This window comes from Hippopotamus amphibius, chromosome 8, assembly GCF_030028045.1.
Source record: "Hippopotamus amphibius kiboko isolate mHipAmp2 chromosome 8, mHipAmp2.hap2, whole genome shotgun sequence".
Taxonomy (NCBI): Eukaryota; Metazoa; Chordata; class Mammalia; order Artiodactyla; family Hippopotamidae; genus Hippopotamus; species Hippopotamus amphibius.
This window is the reverse complement of record NC_080193.1, coordinates 70,599,659-70,627,211: the sequence shown is the minus strand read 5'-3', so window position 1 is coordinate 70,627,211 and position 27,553 is coordinate 70,599,659. Positions and strand designations below refer to the sequence as shown.

The following is a 27,553-nucleotide window of genomic DNA, read 5'->3' as shown; positions in this document are numbered from 1 at the left end:
AACTTCAAAGCTTTTGCACAGCAAAGGAAATTATAAGCAAGATGAAAAGACAACCCTCAGAATGGGAGAAAATATTTGCAAATGAATCAACAGACAAAGGATTAATCTCTAAAATATATAAACAGTTCATGCAGCTCAATATTAAAAAAAACAAACAACCCAATTAAAAAATGGGCAGAAGACCTACATAAGCATTTCTCCAAAGAAGACAAACAGATGGCCAAGAGGCACATGAAAAGCTGCTCAACATCACTAATTATTAGAGAAATGCAAATCAAAACTACAATGAGGTATCACCTCACACTGGTTAGAATGGGCATCATCAGAAAACTTACAAACAGTAAATGCTGGAGAGGGTGTGGAGAAAAGGGAACGCTCTTGCACTGCTGGTGGGAATGTAAATTGATACAGCCACTGTAGAGAACAGTATGGAGCTTCCTTGAAAAACTGAAAATAGAGTTACCATATGACCCAGCAATCCCAATTCTGGGCATATACCCAGAAAAAAACCTTAATTCAAAAAGACACATGCACCCCAATGTTCATTGCAGCACTATTTACAATAGCCAGGTCATGGAAGCAACCTAAATGTCCATCAACAGATGAATAGATAAAGAAGATGTGGTACATATGTACAATGGAATATTATTCAGCCATAAAAAGGAATGGAATTGGGATGTTTGTAGAGATATGGATGGACCTAGAGACTGTCATACAGAGTAAAGTAAGTCAGAAAGAGAAAAATAAATATCGTATATTAATGTATATATGCAGAATCTAGAGAAAGGGTATAGATCAACCAGTTTGCAAGGGAGAAATAGAGACACAGATGTAGAGAACAAACATATGGACACCAAGTGGGGAAAGATGGGGGGTGGGATGGATTGGGAGATTGGGATTGCCATATATACATTACTAATAAGAAAAAAAAATCAAATTGTACACTTCAAATATATGCAGTTCATTGTATGTCAATTATATCTCAATAAAAGTTTAAACAAAAGAGATAATTAAGTGACTGTAAAAGAGAGCCAGAGATTAATAGCAAGTTCTAGTGTACCTAAGTCTCCTACAATGCCTTATATTTCTAGAACAAAGTATGTCTCCAAGTAGTATGTGTTTATGAGATGAAACATCACACAAATGACTAACCAATGTAAGTCTGTTCTCATATTCTGCTTTTGTGAACTAGAAAGTCAAATGAAGAGGTATAATTATCAAAGTTACCAAGTCTTAGGCTATCATAATTTTAAAATCAAAACAAGTTCTGCTAACATTTTCTAACACTATCTTAAAGTTTGATTAATATCTAATTTTCCTGTTGTCCATTTGTATTTTCTAAGGGAGCAATGGAAATCAGGTATGTATCGTAGTTAACATTCAAAATAAAACTCTAACACATTTATTATGGAAAAATAGAGCTCTCTATAGACACCTTAATTAAATATCATTATATGATCCTACTGACCAAGTGTTCTAAAAATATATAATAGATGTACCACAGTCTCTAGAAACAATGTCTCAGCTATCCCTTAGAAATGTTTTATTCTATAATATCAATTAAACAAAGAATAAAGATACTGAATACAGAGGTACGTTTAAACAAGTTAGTGGTGGCCCAAATGCAAGAAAATCTACTTATAAGCAAAAAAGCAAAAATTTTAAGCCATCTGCACTGTGTTTAAGGTTTAAGATTACCTGCACCAGATAGGTAATCTTAGAGTAGTTTTCTAGACTAAATCATTGATATTGGTTTATATTCTTTATGCAGGCTGTACAGGAACATGATCTCAGACTTTTATGTCCAAGTTTATGACCTCTCAGACTTTTTTTAAAAAAAGAGGCTACTAAGGTACAAACTTCTGGTTATAAGAGTAAGTTCTGAGATCTAATGTACAGTACGGTGACAGTACTTAATAATGCTGTATTACATACCTGTTATTTGCTGAGAGTAGATCTTAAGGTAACTATATGAGGTGATGAATGTGTTAATTATCCTGATTGTGGTAATCATTTCCCCCATCACATATGTATAATACCATGTTGTAAACCTCAAATATATACAACGTTTGTCAGTTATGCCTCAGTAAATCTGGGGGGGAAAGAGGCTAAGAAAACTCTATGGTAACATTGAGAGTCTTTTATCATATTTAAATAAAACTGTTTCACAAAACCATCTCCAACAAAAGTGTGGGTAACACATGCACTTAGTTAGATTGTTAACTTAACTAAAAGATTTCTATTTTAGTCTCGTTTCTATGACCAATCAAATAAAACAAAAACAGTGAAGTTTTGTATACTGACAGACAATCCAGTATGCTCAGATTTGCATGAATTAAGTTTAATTAAAAGCAAAGTGTGTTAACAGAAGTTATTCAACTAGACTCTTGTCAAAATTGATTTCTACTTAACAAATCATTATGATTGACATTTTCCTTTGTCAAAATTAGAACTGCATGGACATTGCTAGAAAATTCTTTACTTTCTTTTAATACTTTCAAAAATCTGGACACCACAATCCCCAAAAACTCTACAAATTTTTTCAACTCATTTACCATACTATTTTGTTCAGTGAGAACCTCTGCCCTTCATTTTTCCATTATTTATTATGTCAGCTTTCTTTTCTACTTCATTGCTTGTGCCATTTGGAAATAAATGGATTTCACATCATGAAATATTTCACTTGGTTATGTTCTTCAGATAAATATATTGCTGCTTTCATAATGATGTGGAAGGAAAGAAAATTGGGGCATTTAAAGTAAATTCCATCCTGTTAATTAAGCCATTGGTTGTTGACAAAACAGCTTATTTTTTAAGGGTAGTGATAATAATAAAGAATTTCCATAGTATGGTACAGTTCATAAAAAAAAATTCAAGAAGTGTTTTCTTATTTAGTCCACACAGCTGTCCTGAGAGATAAATTGTTAGAATCATATCAAAGGTATTTAAAAGAATCTGGGCTAAGATATAATGAGAATCTCACCTAAACTAAAGAGGTCTACAGCTGACTGGATACCATCAATTACATTTTTCCTTCACTTGTTTCTCTTTGGAAGATACCTGTGTGTGTGTTTGTGTGTGTGTGTGTTTGCATGTTTTAATACTTAACAGCCTTACTGAAGTATAATTAATATACATTGGACTGCATATATTTAAATTGTACCATTTGATATGTTTTGGCCTCTGTGAAATCTATGAGGCCATCACCACAATCAAGATAATGAGTATCTATCTCCATTAGCCCCAAAAGTTTTCACATAACCCTTTGTAATCCTTCCCTCCAACTCTCCTCTCCCACCCAGATCTCCTGACCCTAGACAACTTATCTGCTTCCTGCCACTCACAGGTTAGTTTGCATTTGTTAAAATTTTATGTAAATGGACTTCTAAGGTGTTCAATCACTCTTCTGACTAGAATTGCATGTATGGACAAATCATAGTTTATTCAGCTTTGGATGGAGATTTGCACTGTTTCTGGATTTTGGCTATTCCACATAAAGCTGCTATGAAAATTACTGTACATCTCTTTGTATGGACATAATTTCCTTTCCCTTGGGAAAATACCTAAAAGCTGTTTAAGAAATAGTCGAATTATTTTTCACAGTAATTATACCATTCCCACCTCAGTTGTACGTGCTCTTCTTCTACATCCTCACCAACATGGTCTTTTTTAATTTTAGCCATTCTCATAGATGTGTAGTGCTATTTCATTATTTTAATTTCATTTCTCTAATAAAGAATAATGTTAAAGATTTTCTCATGTGGTTATTCGCCATCTACATGCCTTCCATGGTAAAGTGTCTCTTCAAATCTTTGAGCCATTTTTCACTGGGTTGTTTTATTACTGAGTTTTGAGAATCTTTGGGTTTGTTTTTTTGGATACAAGTCCATTATCAGATATATTATTTACTAACAATTTCTTCCTGTCAGTAACTTGACCTTTCAATCTTTTAATAGTGGCTTTGTAGAGCAACATTTTTCATTTGGATGGAGTCCAATTTATTGATTTCCACTTTTATGGATTGCTTAATCAAAGGTCACAAAAATTTTTCTCCTGTGTTTTCTTTAGAATTTTATAATTTTAGGTTTACTTTTGAGTTTTTATATAGTGTGAGGTATGGATTTTAGATATTTTTTTCCACATGGATATTCAGTCATTCCAGCACTATTTATTAAAAATACTATCCTCTTTCCACTTAATAGCCATTGTATATTTCTTTAAAATTAGTTGTCCATATACATGACTTTTTTTTTTATTATTTTTTTGGGGGTACACCAAGTTCAATCATCTGATATATACATGACATCTTAATAGCATATGGAGTCTCCCAAATCATGAATGTGTATATCTCCATTTATTTAGTTCCTCTTTAATTTCCCTCAGCAATATATTGTAGTATTCAGAGTAAAGGTCTCTGCATATCTTCTGTCAGATTTATCACTATTACATATTTTTGATTCTCTTTTAAATGACTTTTTATTTTAATTTTGATTGGTTGTTACAAATATATAAAAATACAATAACTATAGTATTCCTCTATCCTGAAAACACAAGATCACCTGTTTGTTTTGGTAGCTTTTTTTCTATACATTCTGTTGAATTTTCTAGACAATCATGTCATCTGTAATGACAATCTTCCTTTCTCCTTTCTCATGTTTTATTGTTCTTAGCTTATTGAGCTGCATACATTCTACACTACAATGTTAAGTTAGAAGAGGTAAAAGCCAATGCCCTTATCTTTGCCTGATCTTATGGGAAAAGCATTCGGTCTTTCAACACTAAATATAACATAGGATTTTTACAAAAGCCCTCTATTGGGTTGAGGAAGTTCCCTGCTATAATTAGTTTGCTCAGGGCTTTTTCTCACTTTCTTTCTTTTCATTTTCTAATCAGGAATAGAATTGGGGTTTCATCAAATACTTTTGTGCCATCTGTTCCAATAATCATTTGATTTTTCTTTTTTGGTTTGTTAATTTGGTGAAATAAGTTGATTCATTTTTGTATGTTCAAGTCAGCCTTGCATTCCTGGGATGAACTTCACTTAATTATGATGTATATTCATTTTACATATTGAGGAGATTGATTTACTAAAGTTTTATTTAGAATTTTTGGATCTATATTCATGAGGGACATTGCTGTATAGTTTTCAATTTTTGTAAGGTCTCTGTCAAGTTTTGCTATTTGAAATTGCTGACCTCATAAAATGAGTTGGGAGGTATTACCTCCTCTTCAATTTCCTAACATTTTTGTGTAGAGCTGTTCATATTTCTACTCAAAATGTGCAGTAGAATCCACCAGTGTGGTCAACTGGCAATAGAGTTTCCTTTGTGAAAATGATTTTAAACTACAAATTAATTAATTAATTTTGCTGTATATAGGATTTATTGGGTTGATTTATTTCTTCTTGTAATTTAGTTCTTCTTCTTTGATAGTTTGTCTTTTAAGGAAATTATTTTATCAAAGGTGCTAAGTTTATTGACCTAATGCTGTAAATGATCTTATTTTCTAATCCTTTAAAGATCTGTAGAATCCATAATGATGTGACTGTTAACATGTCCAATATTGGTAATTTGTATCTTCTATTCTTCCTATTAAGTGTGGTTAGAAATTTATCAGTTTTATTAATCTTCTCAAGGTAACAGCTTTTGTCTTACTTGCTTTTATCTAAACTTTTCCTCTTTTACATTTCATAATTTCTGCTTTGATCTCTATTTCCTTTCTTACATACTTTGGATTTACTCTCCTCCCTTTTTCCCACTTCCTAAGGTAGAAGCTGAAGTCATCGATTTTTAGATCTTTTATATTTTCTTCTTTTAATATAGATGTTTAGTGCTATAAATTCCCACTAAGTATTGCTTTTAGTGGCATCACAAACTTTGATATGCTTTATGTTCATTTTCATTCAGTTCAAAACATTATTACTCTTACTTTTGACTTTTTTGTTTCATGGCTATGTCAAAGCATATTATGTAGTTTCCCAGCATTCACTTACCCCATACCCCATAAATCAGTCTGGTTGGAGGGTATAGCATATTGCTGGTCTTAAGTGAGCACTGGGCAGTGAGACCTCCAAGCTTTATGATTTTTTTCCTCAAACTTAGGTTATCTTCTCACACATATGCACTGTTTGTTACTCCATATTTCATGAGTTCTCTGTCTGTTCAGCTCTTTGTCCACTAAACTCCAGCTGCCTTGATCTCTCCAGACACTCAGCTCCATTTCCTCAACTCAGAAAGTCCACTGGGATCCAGCTTGGTCTTCCTTTCTGCTGCTGAAGTCTAGACACTATCTCAAGGCAGTAAGCTAAAGCAACTGAAGGGCTCTCATTTGTTTCCTTTCTCTCAGAGACCATCCTCCTTTATGACTTACTGTCCAGTGTCCTGAAACTCTTTTTTCATGTATTCTGTCCATTTAAAAAATTGATTTAGGTGTGTGTGTATAAATTCAGCACCTCTTGCACCAACTCTAGATGACATTTTCCTGCTTTTTTAAACTCAGTTGTTTTATTTAAGCCATTTTATAAGTGTAGGTAAACATTTTACACTGGAAATTCTTAGAATGTCAGTGATTATCTCAGAGGATGTTGCAATGGTCTAAAAAGAAAGGTTTTTTTTTTTGTCATTTTTTTTTTCCTCTAAAATTTAATCTCTCTGAGCAGGTGAGATTTAGAAGCACATATTGACTAACACTTAGAGCAGCAGTACTTTATATGAGGATTGCATATTCTGGTTTTAAAGGGCTTTTCATATACATTCTCTCATTTGATTATCTATGGTCAAGGCCAGGTTATTCACAGCAAGGCTGTTATGAAGCGATGCTGAGGATTGTCATGAAAGCTGCTCAAAGCTGCACAGCTTACAACCACTAAAACAATAACACCTGCCGTTTATGACACCCTTTATGTATGGTAAATGGGGGTACTCAGCACTATATACACGATCTCATTTAATAGTCCCCCAAAACATATCAAAAAAGTGCTACAATCTTTTTTATTCAAATAGGAACAAACTAGAGCTTAGGAGACATGCTAACTTACCCAAATTCACATAGCTAATAAGTGTGAGAGCTAGGTCTTGAATCCAGGCTGCCTCCCTACCAGACCATGTTTGTAACCATCAGTCTGCCCTTCAGGGCAGTGGGACACTTTTCTGAGTCTTTTGCTACCTTCTGACTCTTTTTTATGACTTTAATTGGTTCTACAGTGGCAGAGTATCTCACATATTGTGCGCTTTTAGAAATATTGCTCTTGTGCTACATTGCCTCATGCAAGGCAAGGATTTTAGGTGGTGATGCTTGTTGGGTGGTACTGATAACATCAGGGATGTTATTTAAAGATAGATGATACCTTTGATGATAAATCATATTATAATGGGTTAATTTTGTCATAAACTATTTTATACAGATATTCATTTCTGAGTTCTTCATATCTAAAATTTTAACCCCTATCAATTTCCAACATCTACCATTTTATATTCCTCTTCCCTTCCTTAGTTTGTTCTCTTTAACACTTATCTCTTTTACTTTTCTTGTTTATTGTCTGTCTCCTTCACTAAAATATAAGTTCCATAAGGACACATGGTTTTGTCTATTTTGCTTGCAACTGTATGCCCTGCACCTATTGAGTAGGAAATCAATACATACCAGTTAAAATTAACATTTACATCTTGGAATTTATGTTATTTTGATGATTGTTGTATAATGGAGTGGAGAACAGTATCTGAAACTAATTTTCAGGAGCAACAGGATCTACTTGTACATATTCTCACCACTCTTGGACATGTATTGTCCATAAGAGGCTAAAGCCTACAAGAAGAAGATAAAATCGGTAGATGAGATAACACTCTCAGTACTGTGGAAGAAGATCACGTTTGTATGTTAGCTTCTCCCCTCTCTCCTTATAACACCATTATCTGTAAGGGCTGTCATGTTACTGAGAGATAAACCTTAATGGAGGTGGTAGTAGTATAGTAATTAGAAGCATAGCCACTGGCCTCAGAATGCTGGGGTTCAATTTTCAAATAGTCTACTTACTAGCTCTATAAATATTAGAAGCCACTGTTACTTTATGCCACGAATTTTTATCCAGAGACTTCTAGGGATTCTTCAACCCTTTGAAACTGTATTCAAACTTACTGTGTGTAGGATACTGGATGCATCTTTCTTCAGAGGTCTATAGTTTTCATCAGATATTCAAGGTCTTTCAGTACATAAAATACTCTGGGTATCAAAGATTAAGTGATGCTGTTATAAATAAAGTCCCCAAAATTTATTTCTTTGAATTGGCTTAAATTCCCATAAGGCCAGCCAGAATACTAACATTTTGCAGGCATTTAATATTTCTATGTTTTCATCCTTAAATCTACATAGACCAGAGCTATAAGACAACTACAACTTTCATCACCTTTTAACAGTTGAGGTTAAGTAATTTGCCTATACTAACATGACAGAGACAAGAAAACCTCATACTCTATAAAAGAAACTATCACATTTTATTGTCACTAATACCTATGTATCTCTTCTTTGTGATGTGCTTCTTTGAGAGTAAAAGCATCAAGCCTTTCATTCTTGCAGCCTCAGTACCTGGAAAGTGTAAAGGACATACTGCATGTTCAACATATGTTTGTTGTATAATAATTAAGCTGGTATTAGACATAGATCTTCTGATTACAAATCCCCAACATATTCTCATTTCATGAAGTCACACATCTTGTTATGAAATTAATCTAAAGGCGAGTGTCATCCCTTTGCTAATACACTGTTCCAGAATTTTCTCTCACTCAATATTTTCCTCAGCCAGGGTACCATTAAACAAACACATATTCATGTCATAGAAAGAAATGCAAAACATGAATTAGGAATCTAATCAAAAGCAAAATATATATTTTGTTTCTATTGATAGCATACAGAAACTAAAGACAATGAATGTTTTAAACATTCAAAGACCAGTCACTTATGAGTACTTTATCTCTTAATAATCTCAAACAACCAATCACAGAAAATGTCCTGCATTATTATCTAGTGATCTGATCATTCTTATCGCCACCAGTTGCACTCACTCTGTGCACCTGATGTCTGCATCACATACCATATTCTCGAATCTTGCTTTTTGACACCTTAATATCTCTGTTGCATTTCCTGATTATGTTCTCCTGGCATACCATGTTATTCCACTAAATTCCTTCCTAATACATTCCTTCCTGATACATCTTTCAATCAGATAGATGAAGAGCATGCATCCAACCTGGGAACTCTGTGGTGAAAGTAAGGAGAGTCTATTGGCAGAGAATCACGCTGAATAGGTGAGCAGAAAAGGTGAATAAGAACGTTAGGAAAGAAGGGGAAAAAAGATGGGCAATAGGATCACTAGATAATAGTAATACTGCTATGTTGATTTTTTTCCTTATGAATTTCCAGCACAGCATCCAAGGAATATTGGTTAATGAATGTGTAAATACTCTCTTCATTAAATCTAAGGGTAAGAGAAAATTGTTTTTAAGCTCCTGAATATACTACTTTCTTTTCTTCCCCTCTCCCTTCCTTCCTTCCTTCCTCCCTTCTTTATTCTTCTTCTTTCTTAAACTGTCTGCTCTTATACTCTGCACTTTGAGAACTACACTGAGTAAAAATTTGAGTCTTCGAAGGTCCCAAAGATTGTGCAAAGACGTATCATGTAGTTGATAACAAGAAGACGTTCCTGAGGATGCTACTAAGTCTTATGGGGCAAGTTCCATCTGACTGTAAGTATATAAGCGAATATGGGAAAAATAAAATTTCATTAACTAATGATCTTCTCAGACATTGACTATAAGGAACGTTTATAGGCAGAAAGTTGTGTAACAAGGACATCCTAATGCTTCTAAAATTAAATCCCACATTATATAAATTCAAAGGAACTCTTATTCTCAAATTTTGACATTTGCTTACACATCAAATATATTTATATTTGTGAAAAAATTGCTTTCTAAATGAGAAATTAAAAGGCATAACTTTTGAACTTCATAGATTAATATATCTAAACTCTAATAATTTTGTTGTATAAATAATGCCAACAAAATGATAGAGTGTTTTGAATCATTCAAGTTAAATTGTAGGAAGGAAAAAACAACGGTATTATTAATTTAACTCATTTTTAACTTATACTGAATGTGGCTCAAAAAAAAATGGTATGTTATCCCTTATTGTTTCTTAGTAAGAAGGAACATTTATGTGTATTTAAAATTTTTGAATGTAACTATATATTAAAATTACTCATATGCTTCCTAGTATCAGATATACAAGATATTAATTCTTAATTTTTGTTTACTTGGAAGGCCATTTAATAAGTGCATTTGCATTATTAAAACTGATTCATCAAACAATAACATCTATGACTGTGAAAAATGCTACTTGAATTATCCAGAATTCCTCTGACCACAGGTTATTCTTAAAGGCATCTGAGAATAACCTCAAGCAGTACTTGCAAATTCAGATATCATAAACACTTCCAAGTTTCATTTCAAAAACACAAAGTGATTTTATAGGATAACGCTTTTAAAAACTAAAGCCCTTCTTTATTTAAAAAACTAAAAGCCCTAGTGTCTTTGAACTAGGTATAAAATAATTATTTTGAAAACTTTAAAAATGCCTCTAATTTCCCATTTAACAGTAAATATTGCATGCAAAAAAAACTCTAGCAGAGCTTCTAAACAAGTATTAAAAGGACCAACCGATCAGTAATTTGCATCACTTCACAAAAAAGATATGACGGTAAATTACTGAGTCTATATGTGCATGCTACAGCATAATATGTTCAGAGTCAAAAAATAAAGTAAAATGCAATTACCCTAAAAGACATTTCAAGATTCTCTCCACCCCAGATATCCATTCCTGCATCGTAAGTTCCTATCTCTTCAAAGTAGTTTCTGTCAATAGAAAATAGGCCACCAGCCATAGTAGGGGTCCTAGTTGAAAAAAAACAAAAAGAAAAGAATATCTTTTGAAAACAACGTGTGGAGTTTAATGAGACTATAGCAAATATTTTTGAGACATTTTTAATTAAAAAAATAGTACTCAAAAATCCCAAACTGGAAACGTAAAGCCAAGGTGTAAGAGGTTTTGAGATTAATAAATAGCATTTTATTTCACATTTTCTGTAAACTAAATTTAGACTAGTCTATGTTTTTCTCATAGGTGACCAAACAGATACAAGGAAGGAACACTGGCCGTTTAAGACAAGGGCATTACCTCCTTTTGAATGGCATAGTGAAGAGAAGTTAGTGCTCTTAGCACTATCCTTAAAGAAATGAACTAGTCGTGAAACTACCAGTTGTCTTTTGTCACCTAATTATAAATTATTTTATTATGAACTCTAGTAACCTATGGAAATAGTTTCTTTGTGAAAAGATCTATAGCCTATTTAAATATGAAAAATATTAAAAGCTATAAAATGTTTATAGGCATAAGTATCTAATGATAGTCACATAAGTATCACAAATACCATAAGAGGTTTACAGCTAATTGTTTAACTATTTAAAATGATAGGATTAATCAAATAACCCTATGGATATACATGAATCCTATAAGCTGTTCACGAGTTTAGGACACTTGGCATAGATCCAAACTTTTTACTAGAAATAAATGCTTTTGGTTCTCACATTCAAACTTTATAGAAGCTAAGACAACAAGTGTTAAGTTTCAAGAGGAATAATTAATAATTATTAAATTGTAAAAAACTAATATCAGTGGTTAATGTGTGAACTACACAAGTCTTTCTATATAAACAGTATGAATTGAAACTGAAAAAGAAAGTTTTAGTCGTTCACAAATGTATCTATCTATACTAGCAATGGTTATTTTTGAATAGAGATTTTCAACCTTTGTAGCACATTAGCAGCACCTGAGGCACCTTTAAAAATACATTTCCTTGCTTAGGTACCACTCTGTGCAAATTTTGATTTAACTGGCCGAGAGTGGGGCCCCGTCTTTGATATTGTATAAAGTTCCCAGGTGATTCTACTGTGCTGCTAACCTTAAGAAACTGATCTCGTAAGTTACATTTGGAATGCTCCTCCAGATACAGTTCACCCTTGAACAATGTGGGTTTGAACTGCTCAGGTCCCCTTATATGCAGACATTTTTCAATAGTAAATACTGCAATACACAATCCACGGTTGGTTGAATCCTCTGATGTGGAGAAACCTCAGATACCAAGGGCTGACTATAAATTATACTCAGATTAACCCCTGTGTTGTTCAAGGGTAGTCTGAGATTATTAGAAAACCAAACGTTTTATTTTTCTCAAAATTATATCCTCTTCTGTCACAGGAGATGCTCATGTCCTCTAATTGAAGAGTGTAGTTCACTGAAAAACCACCAAATAATATTGTACTTGGATATCTACCATATCACAAGACTTCTCTCTTTGTCCCAGTGCTCTGTTTTATATACTCAGGTGATTAACTACCCATCAGTTGGAGTAGCAGAGCCTCACTTGGTCTGAGCTGTTTTATTCCTTCTAGTCTTGCTGGGTTCCTATCATGAACAGTATTGTTGACCTACTGAGTTATAAAGAGAAACACTAACAAATCTAAGCAGATGGTAATTAGGGAGCAGCCATGACCCTCACCTGATTGGGGTTTTGGAACTCCATGGAAATAACTGAATAAGGTACTACAGTGCTGAATAGTCTATTTATTGAAATGAGGAACAGAAATTGCTACAATTATCCTATCATAATGTAACCAAGTGCTTAAGAATGTTAAGTGAGGCATTTTTAATGATCAGTTCAGAGTGCCTGTTCATTTATCTATTTACTAATAAAGAATGAATGCATTTAACTTAAATATATGTATTGAGTTTTATCTTCCAGTTGGTCATGATTCCTACAAATATATGAGAAAAATATAATAAATGGCTACAATAAATTATATATTCAACCACAAGAATGACTCAAATAAATTTCACTTTTACTTGAAAAGTAACAAAAAACTTAAAAAAATTGCAATTGCTCAAAGAAATCCTGTATTTTCTGAAGACGGATGTTCCTAGGGAATTTTTTTTTTTTTTTTTTTTTTTGTATTTGCAATGACAGTTAGCTCTCTCAAACAGTCCAGTGATGGTGCCTTAAATAATACCTACAGCCATAGCCAGCATTGTGAAGGATGTTCTGCTCTAAGTTAACTGCTCTGTAACGTCCCCCATGAACTATTTACACACACCTATGCAGACCTTAAGTGTTTAGGGTACCTAGAAAATTAAAAACCTTGATTATAGTTGAGTTAGCTAAGATTATCTTTTTAATGTTGTGTCTATACCATGTCAAACCAGCCAATTCAATCAATTTTATTGGGGAAGAAAATAATCAGCCCAAAGGCTGCGAATATTACCAACCACACAGTAAGTAGGTGAAGTTGAATTAAGTTAATAGAACTAAAGCACTTAGCACAGTGCCTGGTACATTATAGTTAATAAGGCTGGGTAATACATCTTTGTTGTTATTGCTGATGTTAATCATTCAAACAAATGCCTTGAATGTTCTTCAACTATTTTGATTCCCCATATACCTGTTCTCATTTTGGATTTCAAAATCATTTAAAAACACTGCAGATCCAAGATAATGAACTCTGAAATCTGCCTCTCTGAACACACCTTTCAATTTTTTAACCCCTCCTGTTTCAATCCTATGGAAGTCACTTTTTATCCTTCATCAATGGTTTTGGTTCCTTAGCTACTCTGTATTCTCACAGAATAACTCCCTTCAAAAATTGTTTGCTTCCCTCCTCCCACGCCCTCTCCAACACTGCCATGTCAGTGAACACCTAGCTGAGCACCTTAGGTTCTCTGTCTTTGCCTGACTGATCCCATTCTCTTTTTATAAATATTAGTTCCTGGGTAAACTTACCCTTCCTCATCTACTTCTGCTCCTAAGACCTAGAGAATAATTGAAAAACCAATAAGCTGAGGTTACCTGGTCCTGCTACACGTCCACGTAGGACTTTGCTCAGTCCACAAACAGTTAACATTCCTTTCATCTCTATTTACTTGTTCACCTGTCTCATTTTTAATTGAATATTTTCCAAAAGTTTTGGAATCTTCTCAAGCTGAAGATTAGGGCAATGCATAAAATCTAAACTCTCTCAATCATGAAATCTAACCTCCCTCAATCTCTACGTTAATATGTGTATGTTTCTCAGGGCCTCTTCCTCCCTCTGGTCTCACAGAAAAGAATGTCGCCTTTCCTCTTACTGTGGGGTAACATTCAGCCTTTTGCCCTCTGCCAGCTCTTTTCTGATAATAAGCATCCTTTTTTTTTTTAAATTGTGCCCTGATTTACTGAGCTTCACAGATACTGTATATTTTACAAATTGAAGGTCTGTGGCAACTCTGAGTTGAGCAAATCTATTGGCATCATTTTTCCAACAGTATTTGCTTATTTCATGTCACTGTGTCACATTTTGGTAATTCCACACTATTTCAAACTTTTAAATTATTATTATATTTGTTATGCTGATCTGTGATCAGTGATCTCTGACATTACTATTGTAGTTTGGGGTGCCACGAACCACACACATATAAAACTGTGAACCTAATCAATAAACGTTTTTTGTGTCCTGGCTGCTACACCAAACAGCTGTGCCCCTGTCTCTCTTCTTTTCCTTGGGCCTCCTTATTCTCAGAGAACAATTAATAACCGTACAATGATCTCTAAGTGTTCAAGTAAAAGAAAAAGTCGCATGTGTCTCACTTTAAATCAAACACTAGAAATGATTAAGCTAGTGAGGAAGGCATATTGAAAGTCGAGAAGGTCTAAAACTAGGCTTCTTGTGCTAAACATCCAAGTTGTGAGTGCAAAGGGAAAGTTCTTGAAGGAAATTAAAAGTGATACTCCAGTGAACACATGAATGATAAGAAAGCAAAACAGCCTTATTGCTGATATGCAGAAAGTTTGAGCGGTCTGGATAGAAGATCAAATCAGCTACATTTTCTTAAGCCAAAGCCTAATCCAGAGCAAGGCCCTAACTATAATTCTGTGAAGCCTGAGAGAGGTGAGAAAGCTACAGAAGAAAGTTTTGAAGCTAGAAGAAGTTGATTTATGAGGTTAAAGAAAGAAGTTGTCTCTATAACAAACTGCAAGGTGAAGCAGCAAGTGCTGATGTAGAAACTGCAAATTATTCAGAAATCTAGTTAAGATAATTAATGAAGGTAGCTACACTAAAACACAGATTTCCACTATAGATGAAACAGCCTTATATTGGAAGGAAATGCCATCTTAGAACTTTTCATAGCTAGAGAGGAGAAGTCAATGCCTGACTTTCAAAGTTTCAAAGGATAGGCTGACTCTCTTGCTATGGGCTAATAAAACTGGTGACTTTAAATTGAAGCCAATGATAATTTACCACTCTGCAAATGCCAGGGCCCTTAAGAATCATGCTACATCTACTCTGCCTGTGTGCTATAAATGGAACAACAAAGCTTGCATGACAGCACATCTGTTTACAATGGGGTTTAATGAATATTTTAAGCCCACTGTTGAGAATTACTTCTCAGGAAAAAAATATTTCTTTCATAATATTACTGCTCATTGATGATGCACTTGGTCACCCTGGAGCTCTAATGGAGATGTACAGCAAGATTAATGTTGTTTTCATATCTGCTAGCACAACATCCATTCTGTAGCCCATGGATCAAGGAATAATTTTGACTTTCAAGTCTTATTCTTTAAGAAATACATTTCATTAGGCTATAGCTGCCATAGATAGTGATTCCTCTGATGGATCTGGACAAAGTGAATTGAAAACTTTCTGGAAAGGATTCACCCTTCTAGATGCCATTAAGAACATTCACAATTCATGGGACGAGGTCATAATATCAACATTAATAGGAATTTGGAAGAAGTTGATTCCCACCCTCAGGGATGACTTTGAGGTGTTTAAGACTTCAGCGTAGGGTGTAACTATAGATATGGTGGAGATAGCAAGAGGACTAGAATTAGAGATGGAGCCTGAAGATGTGACTGAATTGCTGCAATCTCATAACAAAACTTTAACAGATGTGGAGATGCATCTTATAAATGAGCAAAGAAATTAATTTATTGAGATAGAATCTACCCCTGGTGAAGAGTCTGTGAAAACTGGAAAATGACAACAAAGGATTTAGAATATTACATAAACTTAGTTGATAAAGCAGTGACAGGATTTGAGAGGACTGACTCCAATTTTGAAATAATTTCTGTGGATAAAATGCTATCTAGCAACATTGCATGCTACAGAGAAATAGTTTGTGAAATGGAAGAGTCAATTGGTGTGGTAAAATTTACTGTCGCTTATTTTAAGAAATTCCTACAGCCATGCCAACCTTCTAGCAACATGAACCTGATTAGTCAGCAGGCATCAACAGTGAGGCAAGATCCTTCACAAGCAAATAGATTATGACTTACTGTAGGCTCAGATAATGGTTAGCATTTTTTAGCAAGTATTTTTTGCCTAAAGTATGTAGGTTTTTTTTATACACAGTGCTATTGCACACTTAAAAGACTGCAGCATAATGCAAACATAACTTCTAAATGTACCAGGAAACCAAAAAATTTGTGTGACTCACTTTATTGCGATATGCCCTTTATTGCAGTGGTCTGGAACCAAACCCACAATGTGTCTGAGCTACGCCTGTACACTTTCAGCTACTTGTTCATTGACTATTACATTTGTGTTTTACACCTTTGATTTCTAGATTGTCCCCTTGAGCTTACAAAACTGCTCACTTAAGTTCTATCCTAAACCATAATACATCTTCACTCCATCCTACTACTCATTCAAACCAGGGGCGTATTTTTCTATTCCCTTCACTGGTGACCTTATTGAGAGGATACTTTCTACACACTCCCTCAACTCCTCTTGACCTTCTCACTAGAATCTGGATCTTGCTCCCATCTCTATAATAATTTCTTTCTGAAAGGGCCTATTGATTATGAACTTCAACAGCCTTCTCTTGCCTTCTTCCTTTGAAAGCATTTAACACAATTTATCAGCTTCCATGTTTGAAATTCTTTTCACCTCTGACTCCCACTGCATTGTTCTACATAGGTTTTTCCTTCTACCAATTTAAATATTTATTTTATGATGCTTATTGATGCCCCTTCCTCTTCCTTTCCCTTGTTGGCTGTCAGATCTCAGTCAAGCTCTTAGTTTCATGTCTGTGACATGAGTATAATATACTATTATAGTAGATACATGCGCTTAATAATTATCTTCTTTTGCCCCAAATGTAGTCTTCTCAAGGGTCTTTCAGTGGCACTTTTCTTTCTAAACTCTTTACCTGTATCAGATCATCGGTCATATGTCTTCAACCATCATCTCTACGAGGCTGAGTCCTAATCTATGTTGTCTTTTCTCTTCTTCTCTCCTCTGTTTTGGTTGTGCTTTTCTAATTACTCACTAGGTGTTTTCTTAAAAAACTCCTTCTGACTCTGCTCAGTGTATATAACATAGAACTGAGAATGTGCTACCATGTCTGCTTTTCTTTCAATGTCCTCTATTTCCTTCTAGAGTCCTAAGACTTTATCAGACTTTATTTCATCAAACCACCTTCCAGCATCTTTCTCCTTTTTGCCTCATTCACTCATTTCCCAAATATTTCCTTTTTTCTTCTTAAGTATTTTTGACACTTATCTCTGTCATCATGGTCACTTTCCAATTTTTGTCCTCTTACTTCTAACCATTTGTTAATGGAGCTCTCTTGCTTCTAAAATCCGCTACTTCCAAAATTTATCCTACAAACCATAGCCAGATTAATTTCTCTAAATCAAAATTCCTCTAAAAATGTTAACCAGATATTCCAAAACCTATTTTAATAAATTCCAGCTTTTTATCTTAGCAGCAAGATCTGGAGCTACTCCCCATTCCTTTTAACTATTTATCTGTATTTAAAGTGCTTAGTTTTACACTTTTCCACCTTCGTACATTTGTTCACATCCATTTAACACTTCAATTTTCCTTTGTAAACTTTGTAAACTTCCCTTATGTATTCAAACCTGCTCTATTCTTAGGCCAATGAAAAGTTTATATATTCCATACAGGCTCACCCTAGTACAAACCTCTTCCCTCCAATCTGGTTTAATCTTTGCCTTCTACCTTGTGCTATAGCACTCTGTTTCTTCCAAGGCAACTCTCACTTCTTATTGAGTATTATGTTTATTACAATATACATTTTTACTACTTCTGTGAGTATAGTTAATATATTGGTTTAATAGCATTAGACTATTAATAGATATTTATTGAATAACTGAAATAAACAAGTAAGCATATGCATCTCCATGTCCATATTTGAAAGTCAAAATTACCTGCAATTTTATTTCTGCAATTGCAAAAAAAAATTCTTTGCTTACATCTGCTAAATTGATAATAAAGATGCCTTCACTAATTCCAGGATGTTTAAAGACCTTATCATCTAGTTAGAGTTTTGGGGATTTGACAGTATTTTAGAATTAAAGATATAGAGCTTTATAACAATGTAGAGTAGTAAAGAATTAAAAAAGTAAGCATTTGACATGGAAAAAAACTGAAGTTTTTCATCAGAACTTGATAAATCCAAAGAAATTGTGAAAGAATATCTTTGATTATTCAGCAACGTTAAAATACAATGCCTGCATTTTCTCCAATAAGACAATATATTCTGTATTTCACACTGGGATAACTGCCATGTATGAAAAGCAGATATCAGTTTTTAAGAGTATGGACTTTGTATCTAGACTGACTGGGTTCAAAACTCAATCCCACAGTGAGACCTTCAGCAAGTCACTTAAACTCTGTGTTTTAATTTGATCATCTATAAAATGGGAATATGTGTGTTAATGTGTGTAATACTCTTAGAATAGTATCAGCACAAAGAAGTACTGCACGTTTAAATATTAATTTTAATAAAGAAGAGGAAAACATCTGTTTGCCAAGATTACAATCAGCTTTATCTTATTGTTTTCAGCATCTAATCAATTTTTAATAGAGTGGTAATATTTTAGAGCTTTAAAATCCCTACGAATTTGGTCAACCAAATTTAATTGCAATGTGTTTAAATGACTTGCTCAAGGATCCCTCAGTAGTGGTTCACTTAGGAAAACAATTTCTTTCTATATATCAATTATCTATCTATCTATCTATCTATCTATCTCTCCATCTAATCATCTGCCAGTCATCTCTCAATTTATCCATATAACTCACACAATAAAGGATTTGAGGTAGCTAATTCAAAATACACTTTTTCTGATTTCAAGCTCCAAATTTATGCACCATGTTTTCCTGTGAATGTTACTACTGCTCCTTAAAGCAATTTCTTTAAAAGTTATTGAAACATCATTTCTTCTCACTAATCCTTTGATAGATCAGGATTCTATTTACTCTTACTTGGCAAATAACCAAGATTGCTGCAGAAAAAGTATAAAGAAGATTTGTGAGACTGTAGCTCAGCTTTAGGCTGTTACTTGCAATGATCAAATAACACAATATCTAGACTATTAGTTTTTAGCTCTGTGTTAGTAATATTTCTCATGTCTTACAAATCATGATAAAGAGAAATTATAAGCATAAATATTTTATTATTTACACAAATGTGAGGCAAGTAGCTGAAATATTTCCATAATTTTTATTTTTTCAAATCATAAAATATAATGACTTCATTTGATTGACCACTGTGAAGGTTTAGAAACTAAAGGAAAATTAGATGCTGTGAGTTTCTCTCCTACCTTCTGTATTCTGTCAACTATACTCAATATAGAAAACAGAAGAGAAAGAAAGGAAGCAAAGGCATAGCTATTCTTTTACTAGAGTAACGAATAATCTCATGTTGAATGTAATTAAAGGTTTTTACAGAGAAAAAAATGGGAAATTTAGTGGAATATTGCACACCACGACACTCATTTGAACATATGTTTGAGTAAGGAGATGCAGCTTTTGGTAGAGAAGAAACTGTTACTTTAAGAGTTTATGCTGGGAGAGAAAAAGATGGTGGCAAAGTAGAGGGACATGGAATGCATGCCTCTCCACAGATGCATTGGGAATGCACCAAAAGACGCAATAATTCCCACAGAGAACCAACTGAACACCAGCAGATGACCTCGGACCCCAGAAAGGACCACAAGGATCCCAACATAACTGGTAGGGAGGCATCTACCACAGCTCAAAGAGGGTGAAGCGGTGGAGCTGTAGCAGACGGGAGGGAGTGAGAAACACACAGAGTGTCCGCACCGCAGCTCAGTGTTCCCGGACCAAGACGTCGATTCACAGCTGAACAGAGGGTCCGGGAGCGGGAGCGTGGGAACCGGAGAGCTGGTTCAGGGTGAGAAACATTGTTGCCAGTAAGGTGAGGGACCGAGAGGACAGGAGGGAAGAGGTCTGCGGTGAGGCGTGCCCGCCCCTGAGAGCTGCCTGGCCATGAAGGCAGCTGGATGCTGCGGGCTCACGGGTGGGGGGGGGGTGAAGGAGCCGGGGACATAACCTCTCTCTCTCTTTCGGCGCCTCTGCAACAGGCAGTGGAGACAAGCCCTGTGGGCCACCTAAGGTGCTCAGGGATAACAAGCACCCTCGGGCCCTCGGGTGGGGCTAGATTAAAACCCCTTGGAACTCCAGCAGCAGGGAGACTGCCAAGAAAAAAAAAAAACCCTAGAGAGGCCCAACTCTGAGACTTTCTGTTTACACCTGAGCCACTGGTGTCCCTCTGCAACAGGCACCTCCAAGCCCGACTGAAACAACAGTGCGCCACTGCTCACTCACTCCCAGGGGAAGGAGCCACTATTGCACCCTCTCCCTCCCCACACATCGATGCTTACAGATGAACAATAAAGGAAGCTCTGCTGGTCACAGAATAATGCAAAAAAACCCAAGGCGAGTAGAAGGACACTTACAGCTGAGACTCTAAGGAAACAGAAATATTAGTATCAATCCTACTGAACTGGTCCATTCTGGGATCAGTTCTGGATTTTTTTTTCTTTATTAATTACAATCTTAGTCCTAAGGGATCTACAAGTTTTATAACATATTTTTTAATTCTATTTTTTATCCTATTTTTATTTTTTTGCCATTTTATATACTTCTATTTCTAGCTAAGTTTTTGGTAGTACGGACAATATATCTCTCATACCTTCCTTTCATTCCTATCTTTTATACATTTCTATTCCTTTCTGTTTATTTGCATATTTCCAATCACACTACAATCTTCTGTTCCCCTTTCTTCCATCCATTTTTAGTTTATTTTATCTTAACATATTTATAAGCAACACTATCGATCTGCTCAGACTCCTTGCTCTATACTCCAGATGATGCACAGCCTTGGTATTTAATATTAGGTTTTTGTCTTTATCTTTGTTCTTAGTACAACTGTCTAATTTCATTCTGAGAATCTCCATTCTGTCTGGTGGTACTCTAGCTCTTTTTTATATTTGATCCTAGCTTACAAAATTTCCCTGGATTAGTGTTTGTATGTGTAAGGTGTTATTTGTTTGTGTGTTCACTTTTGCTTTTGTTTCTGATTTGTTCTGTTTCAGTTGTCAATTTCTGTTGAGTTTCTATTTGAATATCTGATAGCATACTGGGGTTCTTCTGTCAGGTCTTTCCAGAGCCTTATGTCCTAATGGATTCAGTAATTGTGTGTCTTATACATGTATGTGTTTCCTAGACTTAATATTTGTTTAACCCAACCTTCAGACATTAGTCTGAGGCTTGGACAGTCTTCTATAAACACCTCTATCGCCAGGACAAGCAACCCCAAAAGTTTGGACAACCACGAGGAAACAAAGAAGGACCATGAAGGCAAAGGAGCAGGAAAAAAACCCACAAGACCAAATAAATGAGGAGGAAATAGGAAAAATGCCTGAAAAAAAATTCAGAGTAATGATAGTAAAAATGATATAAAATCTCGATAACAAAATAGAGAAAGTACAAGAAACAGTTAATAAGAACTCAGAAAAACAAACAGCAATGGATAACAAAATAACTGAAATTAAAAATACTCTAGATGCTATAACCAGCAGGATGACTGAGGCAGAAGAACGAATAAGTGAGTTGGAAGATAGAATGGGGGAAATAACTGCATCAGAGCAGGAAAAAGAAAAAAGAATAGAAGACAGTCTCAGAGACCTCAGTGATAACATTAAGCACACCAACATTCAAATTATAGGCATCCCAGAAGAAGAAGAAAAAAAGAAAGGGTCTGAGAAAATATTTCAAGAGGTTAGAGTGGAAAACTTCCTCAACATGGGAAAGGAAATAATTAACCAAGTCCAAGAAGCACAGAGAATCCCATACAGAATAAACCCAAGGAGAAATACACCAAGACACATATTAATCAAACTAATGACAATTAAACACAAAGAAAAAATATTAAAAGCAGCATGAAAAAAGCAACAAATAACATATAAGGGAAAACCCATAAGGATAACAGCTGACCTTTCTACAGAAACTCTGCAGGCCAGAAGGGAATGGCAGGATATACTGAAAGTCCTGAAAGAGAGAAACCTACAGCCAAGAATACTCTACCCAGCAAGAACCTCATTCAGATTTGAGGGAGAAATCGAAAGCTTTCCAGACAAGCAAAAGTTAAGAGAATTCACCACCACTAAACCAGCCTTACAACAAGTGCTAAAGGAACTTCTCTAAGTAGGAAACACAAGAAAAGGAAAACGCTTACAAATACAAACCCAAAACAACTAAGAAAATGTTATTAGGAACACACATGTCAGTCATCACCTTAAATGTAAATGGATTAAATGCTCCAACCAAAAGACACAGACTGGCTGAATGGATACAAAAACAAGACCCTTCTATATGCTGCCTACAAGAAACCCACTTCAGACCAAGGGATACATATAAACTGAAAGTAAAGGGATGGAAAAAGATATTCCATGCAAATGGAAGTCAAAAGAAAGCTGGAGTAGCAATACTCATATCAGACAAATTAGACTTGAAAGTAAAGACTATTACAAGAGACAAGGAAGGACACTACATAATGATCAAGGGATCCATCCAAGAAGAACATATCACAATGGTAAATATCTATGCACCCAACATAGGAGCACCTCAATACATAAGGCAAATGCCAATAGCCATAAAAGGGGAAATTGACAGTAACACAATAATGGTGGGAGACTTGAACACCCCACTTACATCAATGGACAGATCATCCAAACAGAAAACAAATAAAGACACACAAGCTTTAAATGACACATTAGACCATCTCGACTTAATTGATATTTATAGGACATTCCATCCAAAAAACGACAGAATACACTCCTTCTCAAGTGCACAGAGAACATTTTCCAGGATAGATCACATCTTGGGTCACAAATCAAACCTCGGCAAATTCAAGAAAACTGAAATCACATCAAGCATCTTCTCAGATCACAACGCCATGAGACTAGATATCAATTACAGGAAAAAAAATGCAAAAAATACAATCACATGGAAGCTAAACAATTGACTATTAAACAACCAAGAAATCATTAAAGAAATCAAAGAGGAAATCAAAAAATAGCTAGAAACAAATGACAACGAAAACACAACAACCCAAAACCTATAGGACGCAGCAAAAGCAGTTCTAAGAGGGAAGTTTATAGCAATACAGTCCTACCTTAAGAAACAAGAAAATTATCAAATAAAAAACCTAAGCTTACACCTAAAACAATTAGAAAAAGAAGAACAAAGAAACCCCAAAGTGAGCAGAAGGAAAGAAATCATAAAGATCAGAGCAGAAATAAATGAAAAAGAAAGGAAGGAAGCCATAGCAAAAATTGACAAAACTAAAAGCTGGTTGTTTGAGAAGATTAACAACATTGATAAACCATTAGCTAAACTCATCAAGAAAAAAGGGAGAAGATGCAAATCAACAGAATTAGAAATGAAAAAGGAGAAGTAACAACAGACACCACAGAAATACAAAAGATCATGAGAGACTACTACAAGCAACTATATGCCAATAAATTGGATAACCTGGAAGAAATGGATACATTCTTAGAAAAATACAATCTTCCAAGACTGAACCAGGAAGAAATAGAAACTATGAACAGACCAATCACAAGTACGGAAATTGAGGCAGTGATTAAAAATCTCCCAACACACAAAAGCCCAGGGCCAGATGGATTCACGAGCTAATTCTATCAAACATTTAGAGAAGAGCTAACACCTATCCTTCTCAAACTCTTCCAAAGTATTGCAGAAGGAGGAACACTCCCAAACTCATTTTACGAGGCCACCATCACCCTGATACCAAAACCAGGCAAAGATGTCACAAAAAAAGAAAATTACAGAACAATATCACTGATGAATATAGATGCAAAAATCCTCAACAAAATACTAGCTAACAGACTCCAACAGCACATTAAAAAAATCATACACCATGATCAAGTGGGGTTTATCCCTGGGATGCAAGGATTCTTCAATATACGCAAATCAATCAACATGATACATCATATCAACAAATTGAAGGATCAAAACCATATGATAATCTCAATAGTTGCAGAAAAAGCTCTTGACAAAATTCAACATCCATTTATGATAAAAGCTCTCCAGAAAATGCGCATAGAAGGAAATTACCTCAACATAATAAAAGCCATATATGGGAAACCAAAAGCCAACATCATTCTCAATGGGGAAAAACTGAAAGCATTCCCTCTAAGAACAGGAACAAGACAAGGGTGTCCACTCTCAGCATTATTATACAACATAATTTTGGAAGTTTTAGCCACAGCAATCAGAGAAGAAAAAGAAATAAAAGGAATACAAATTGGAAAAGAAGTAAAAATTGTCACTCTTTGTAGATGACATGATATTATATATAGAAAACCCTAAAGACTCTACCAGAAAACTGCTAGCACTAAAGGATGAGTTTAGTAAAGTAGCAGGATACAAAATTAATGCACAGAAATCTCTTGCATTCCTATACACTAACAATGGAAGAGCAGAAAGAGAAATTAAGGAAACTCTCCCATTCACCATTGCAACCAAAAGAATAAAATACCTAGGAATAAACCTGCCTAAGGAGGCAAAAGATCTGTATGCAGAAAACTTTAAGACATTGATGAAAGAAATCAAAGACGACACAAACAGATGGAGGGATATACCATGTTCCTGGATCGGAAGAATCAACATCGTGAAAATGACTATACTACCCAAAGCAATTTACAGATTCAATGCAATCTCGATCAAATTACCAATGGCATTTTTCACAGAACTAGAGCAAGAAATCTTACGATTTGTATGGAAACGCAAAAGACCCCGAATAGCCAAAGCAATCTTGAGAAGGAAAACTGGAGTGGGTGGAATCAGGCTTCCTGACTTCAAACTATACTACAAGGCCATAGTGATCAAGACAGTATGGTACTGGCACAAAAATAGAAAGGAAGATCAATGGAATAGAATAGAGAACTCAGAGGTAAGCCCAAACACACATGGGCACCTTATCTTTGACAAAGGAGGCACGAACATACAATGGAAAAAAGACAGCCTCTTCAATAAGTGGTGCTGGGAAAATTGGATAGCAACATGTAAAAGAATGACATTAGAACACTTCCTAACATCATACACAAAAATAAACTCAAAATGGGTTAAAGATCTACATGTAAGGCCAGACACTATAAAACTCCTAGAGGAAAACATAGGCAGAACACTCTATGACATCCATCAAAGCAAGATCCTTTTTGACCCACCTCCTAGAATCATGGAAATAAAATCAAGAATAAACAAATGGGACCTCATGAAACTTAAAAGCTTTTGTACAGTGAAAGAAACCATAAACAAGACAAGAAGGCAACCCTCAGAACGGGAAAAAATAGTGGCCTATGAAACAACAGACAAAGGATTAATCTCCAAAATATACAAGCAGCTCATGAAGCTTAATACCAAAAAAGCAAATAACCCAATCCACAAATGGGCGGAAGACCTAAATAGACATTTCTCCAAAGAAGACATATAGGTGGCCAACAAACACATGAAAAGATGCTCAACATCCCTAATCATCAGAGAAATGCAAGTCAAAACCACAATGAGGTATCACCTCACACCGATCAGAATGGCCATCATCACAAAATATGGAAACAACAAATGTTGGAGAGGGTGTGGAGAAAAGGGAACTCTCCTGCACTGTTGGTGGGACTGTAAGTTGGTACAGCCACTATGGAAAACAATTTGGAGGTTCCTTAAAAAAACTAAAAGTAGAACTACCATATGATCCAGTAATCCCACTCCTGGGCATATACCCAGAGAAAACCATAATCCGAAAAGAAACATGTACCGTAATGTTTATTTATTTATTTATTTTTTATTTTTTTCGTAATGTTTATTGCAGCCCTATTTACAATAGCCTGGACATAGAAGCAACCTAAATGCCCATCAACAAATGAATGGATAAAGAAGATGTGGCATATATATATACAATGGAATATTACTCAGCTATAAAAAGGGATGAGATGGAGCTATATGTCATGAGGTGGATAGACCTAGAGTCTGTCACACAGAGTGAAGTAAGTCAGAAAGAGAAACACAAATATTGTATGCTAACTCACATATACGGAATCTAAAAATGGTACTGATGAACTCAGTGACAAGACAAGAACAAGGACGCAGATGCAAAGAATGGACTGGAGAACTTGAGGTTTGGGGGGACGGGGGGCGAAGGGGAAGCTGAGATGAAATGAGAGAGTAGCATAGACATATATATACTACCAACTCTAAAATAGATAGCCAGTGAGAAGTTGCTGTATAACAAAGGGAGTTCAACTCGAGGATGGATGATGCCTTAGAGGACTGGGACAGGGAGGGTGGGGGGGAGTCAAGGGAGGGAGGGAGGGAATACGGGGATATGTGTATAAAAACAGATGATTGAACTTGGTGTACCCCCAAAAAATAATAAATAAATAAAATTTTTTAAAAAAAGAGTTTATGCTGACTTAGGCTCTGAGCAAGGAAGCTTGCTCAAATCCTGTAGAGGCAATGGAACACAGACTGTTTAAAAGCCATTTTTAAAGGATAAGAAAAAAATTAAAGTTCTGCTTAGTATGGGCAAATGGCTTGTTTTTCTGCCAAAGAATCCATTTACCAAGAAGTATTGGAATCAAATACCTTAACCTGTACTTAAAGAGCTATATTCCCAAAAAAGGAATAGTTATTTTTTTCCATTTTCCCTATTCTTTTTCATAATCCTCACCACCTGATAAAACTCTAAGCTTCCAAAGAGGATGTACAGTAAATGGTGCAAATTTTAATCTTTCCTTTTATTTTCATTTAATGCTTCAGAGGGGTCAAAATAAACAACAGGGCCAGATGTTTTAAAATGTTTTGTTAATGTGCTACAATTATTCAGTATATAAATGTGATATTTAATTCATCACCCTGTAAACTTTCTATACCACCTCTGTTTTCTTCTCAACAGATTGCTAGGAAAGTCTTGTAAATTATCCCCTAAACTATTAGGAAGTAATGCAGTATAAATGTGCTATTTTCCCCAAAGAATATAGATTTAAAGTTTCCACCTGCGGTGAAATTTTCTTTTCTCAAAGTTAACATATATTAGATTTTAACACAAATAGGCATGAATGTTGAAC

General features: G+C 35.0%; 1 protein-coding gene across 2 annotated transcripts in view; it reads right to left on the bottom strand.

The window, feature by feature from the left end:
- GALNT13 (polypeptide N-acetylgalactosaminyltransferase 13) overlaps positions 1-27,553 on the bottom strand; it is a 535,071-nt gene that overhangs the window by 188,195 nt on the left and 319,323 nt on the right. For both annotated transcript variants that reach the window (XM_057746923.1, XM_057746924.1), the window contains exon 8: positions 10,823-10,940. In XM_057746923.1, coding sequence (XP_057602906.1) covers positions 10,823-10,940 — 118 coding nt within the window. The remainder of the gene's footprint in view (positions 1-10,822; positions 10,941-27,553) is intronic.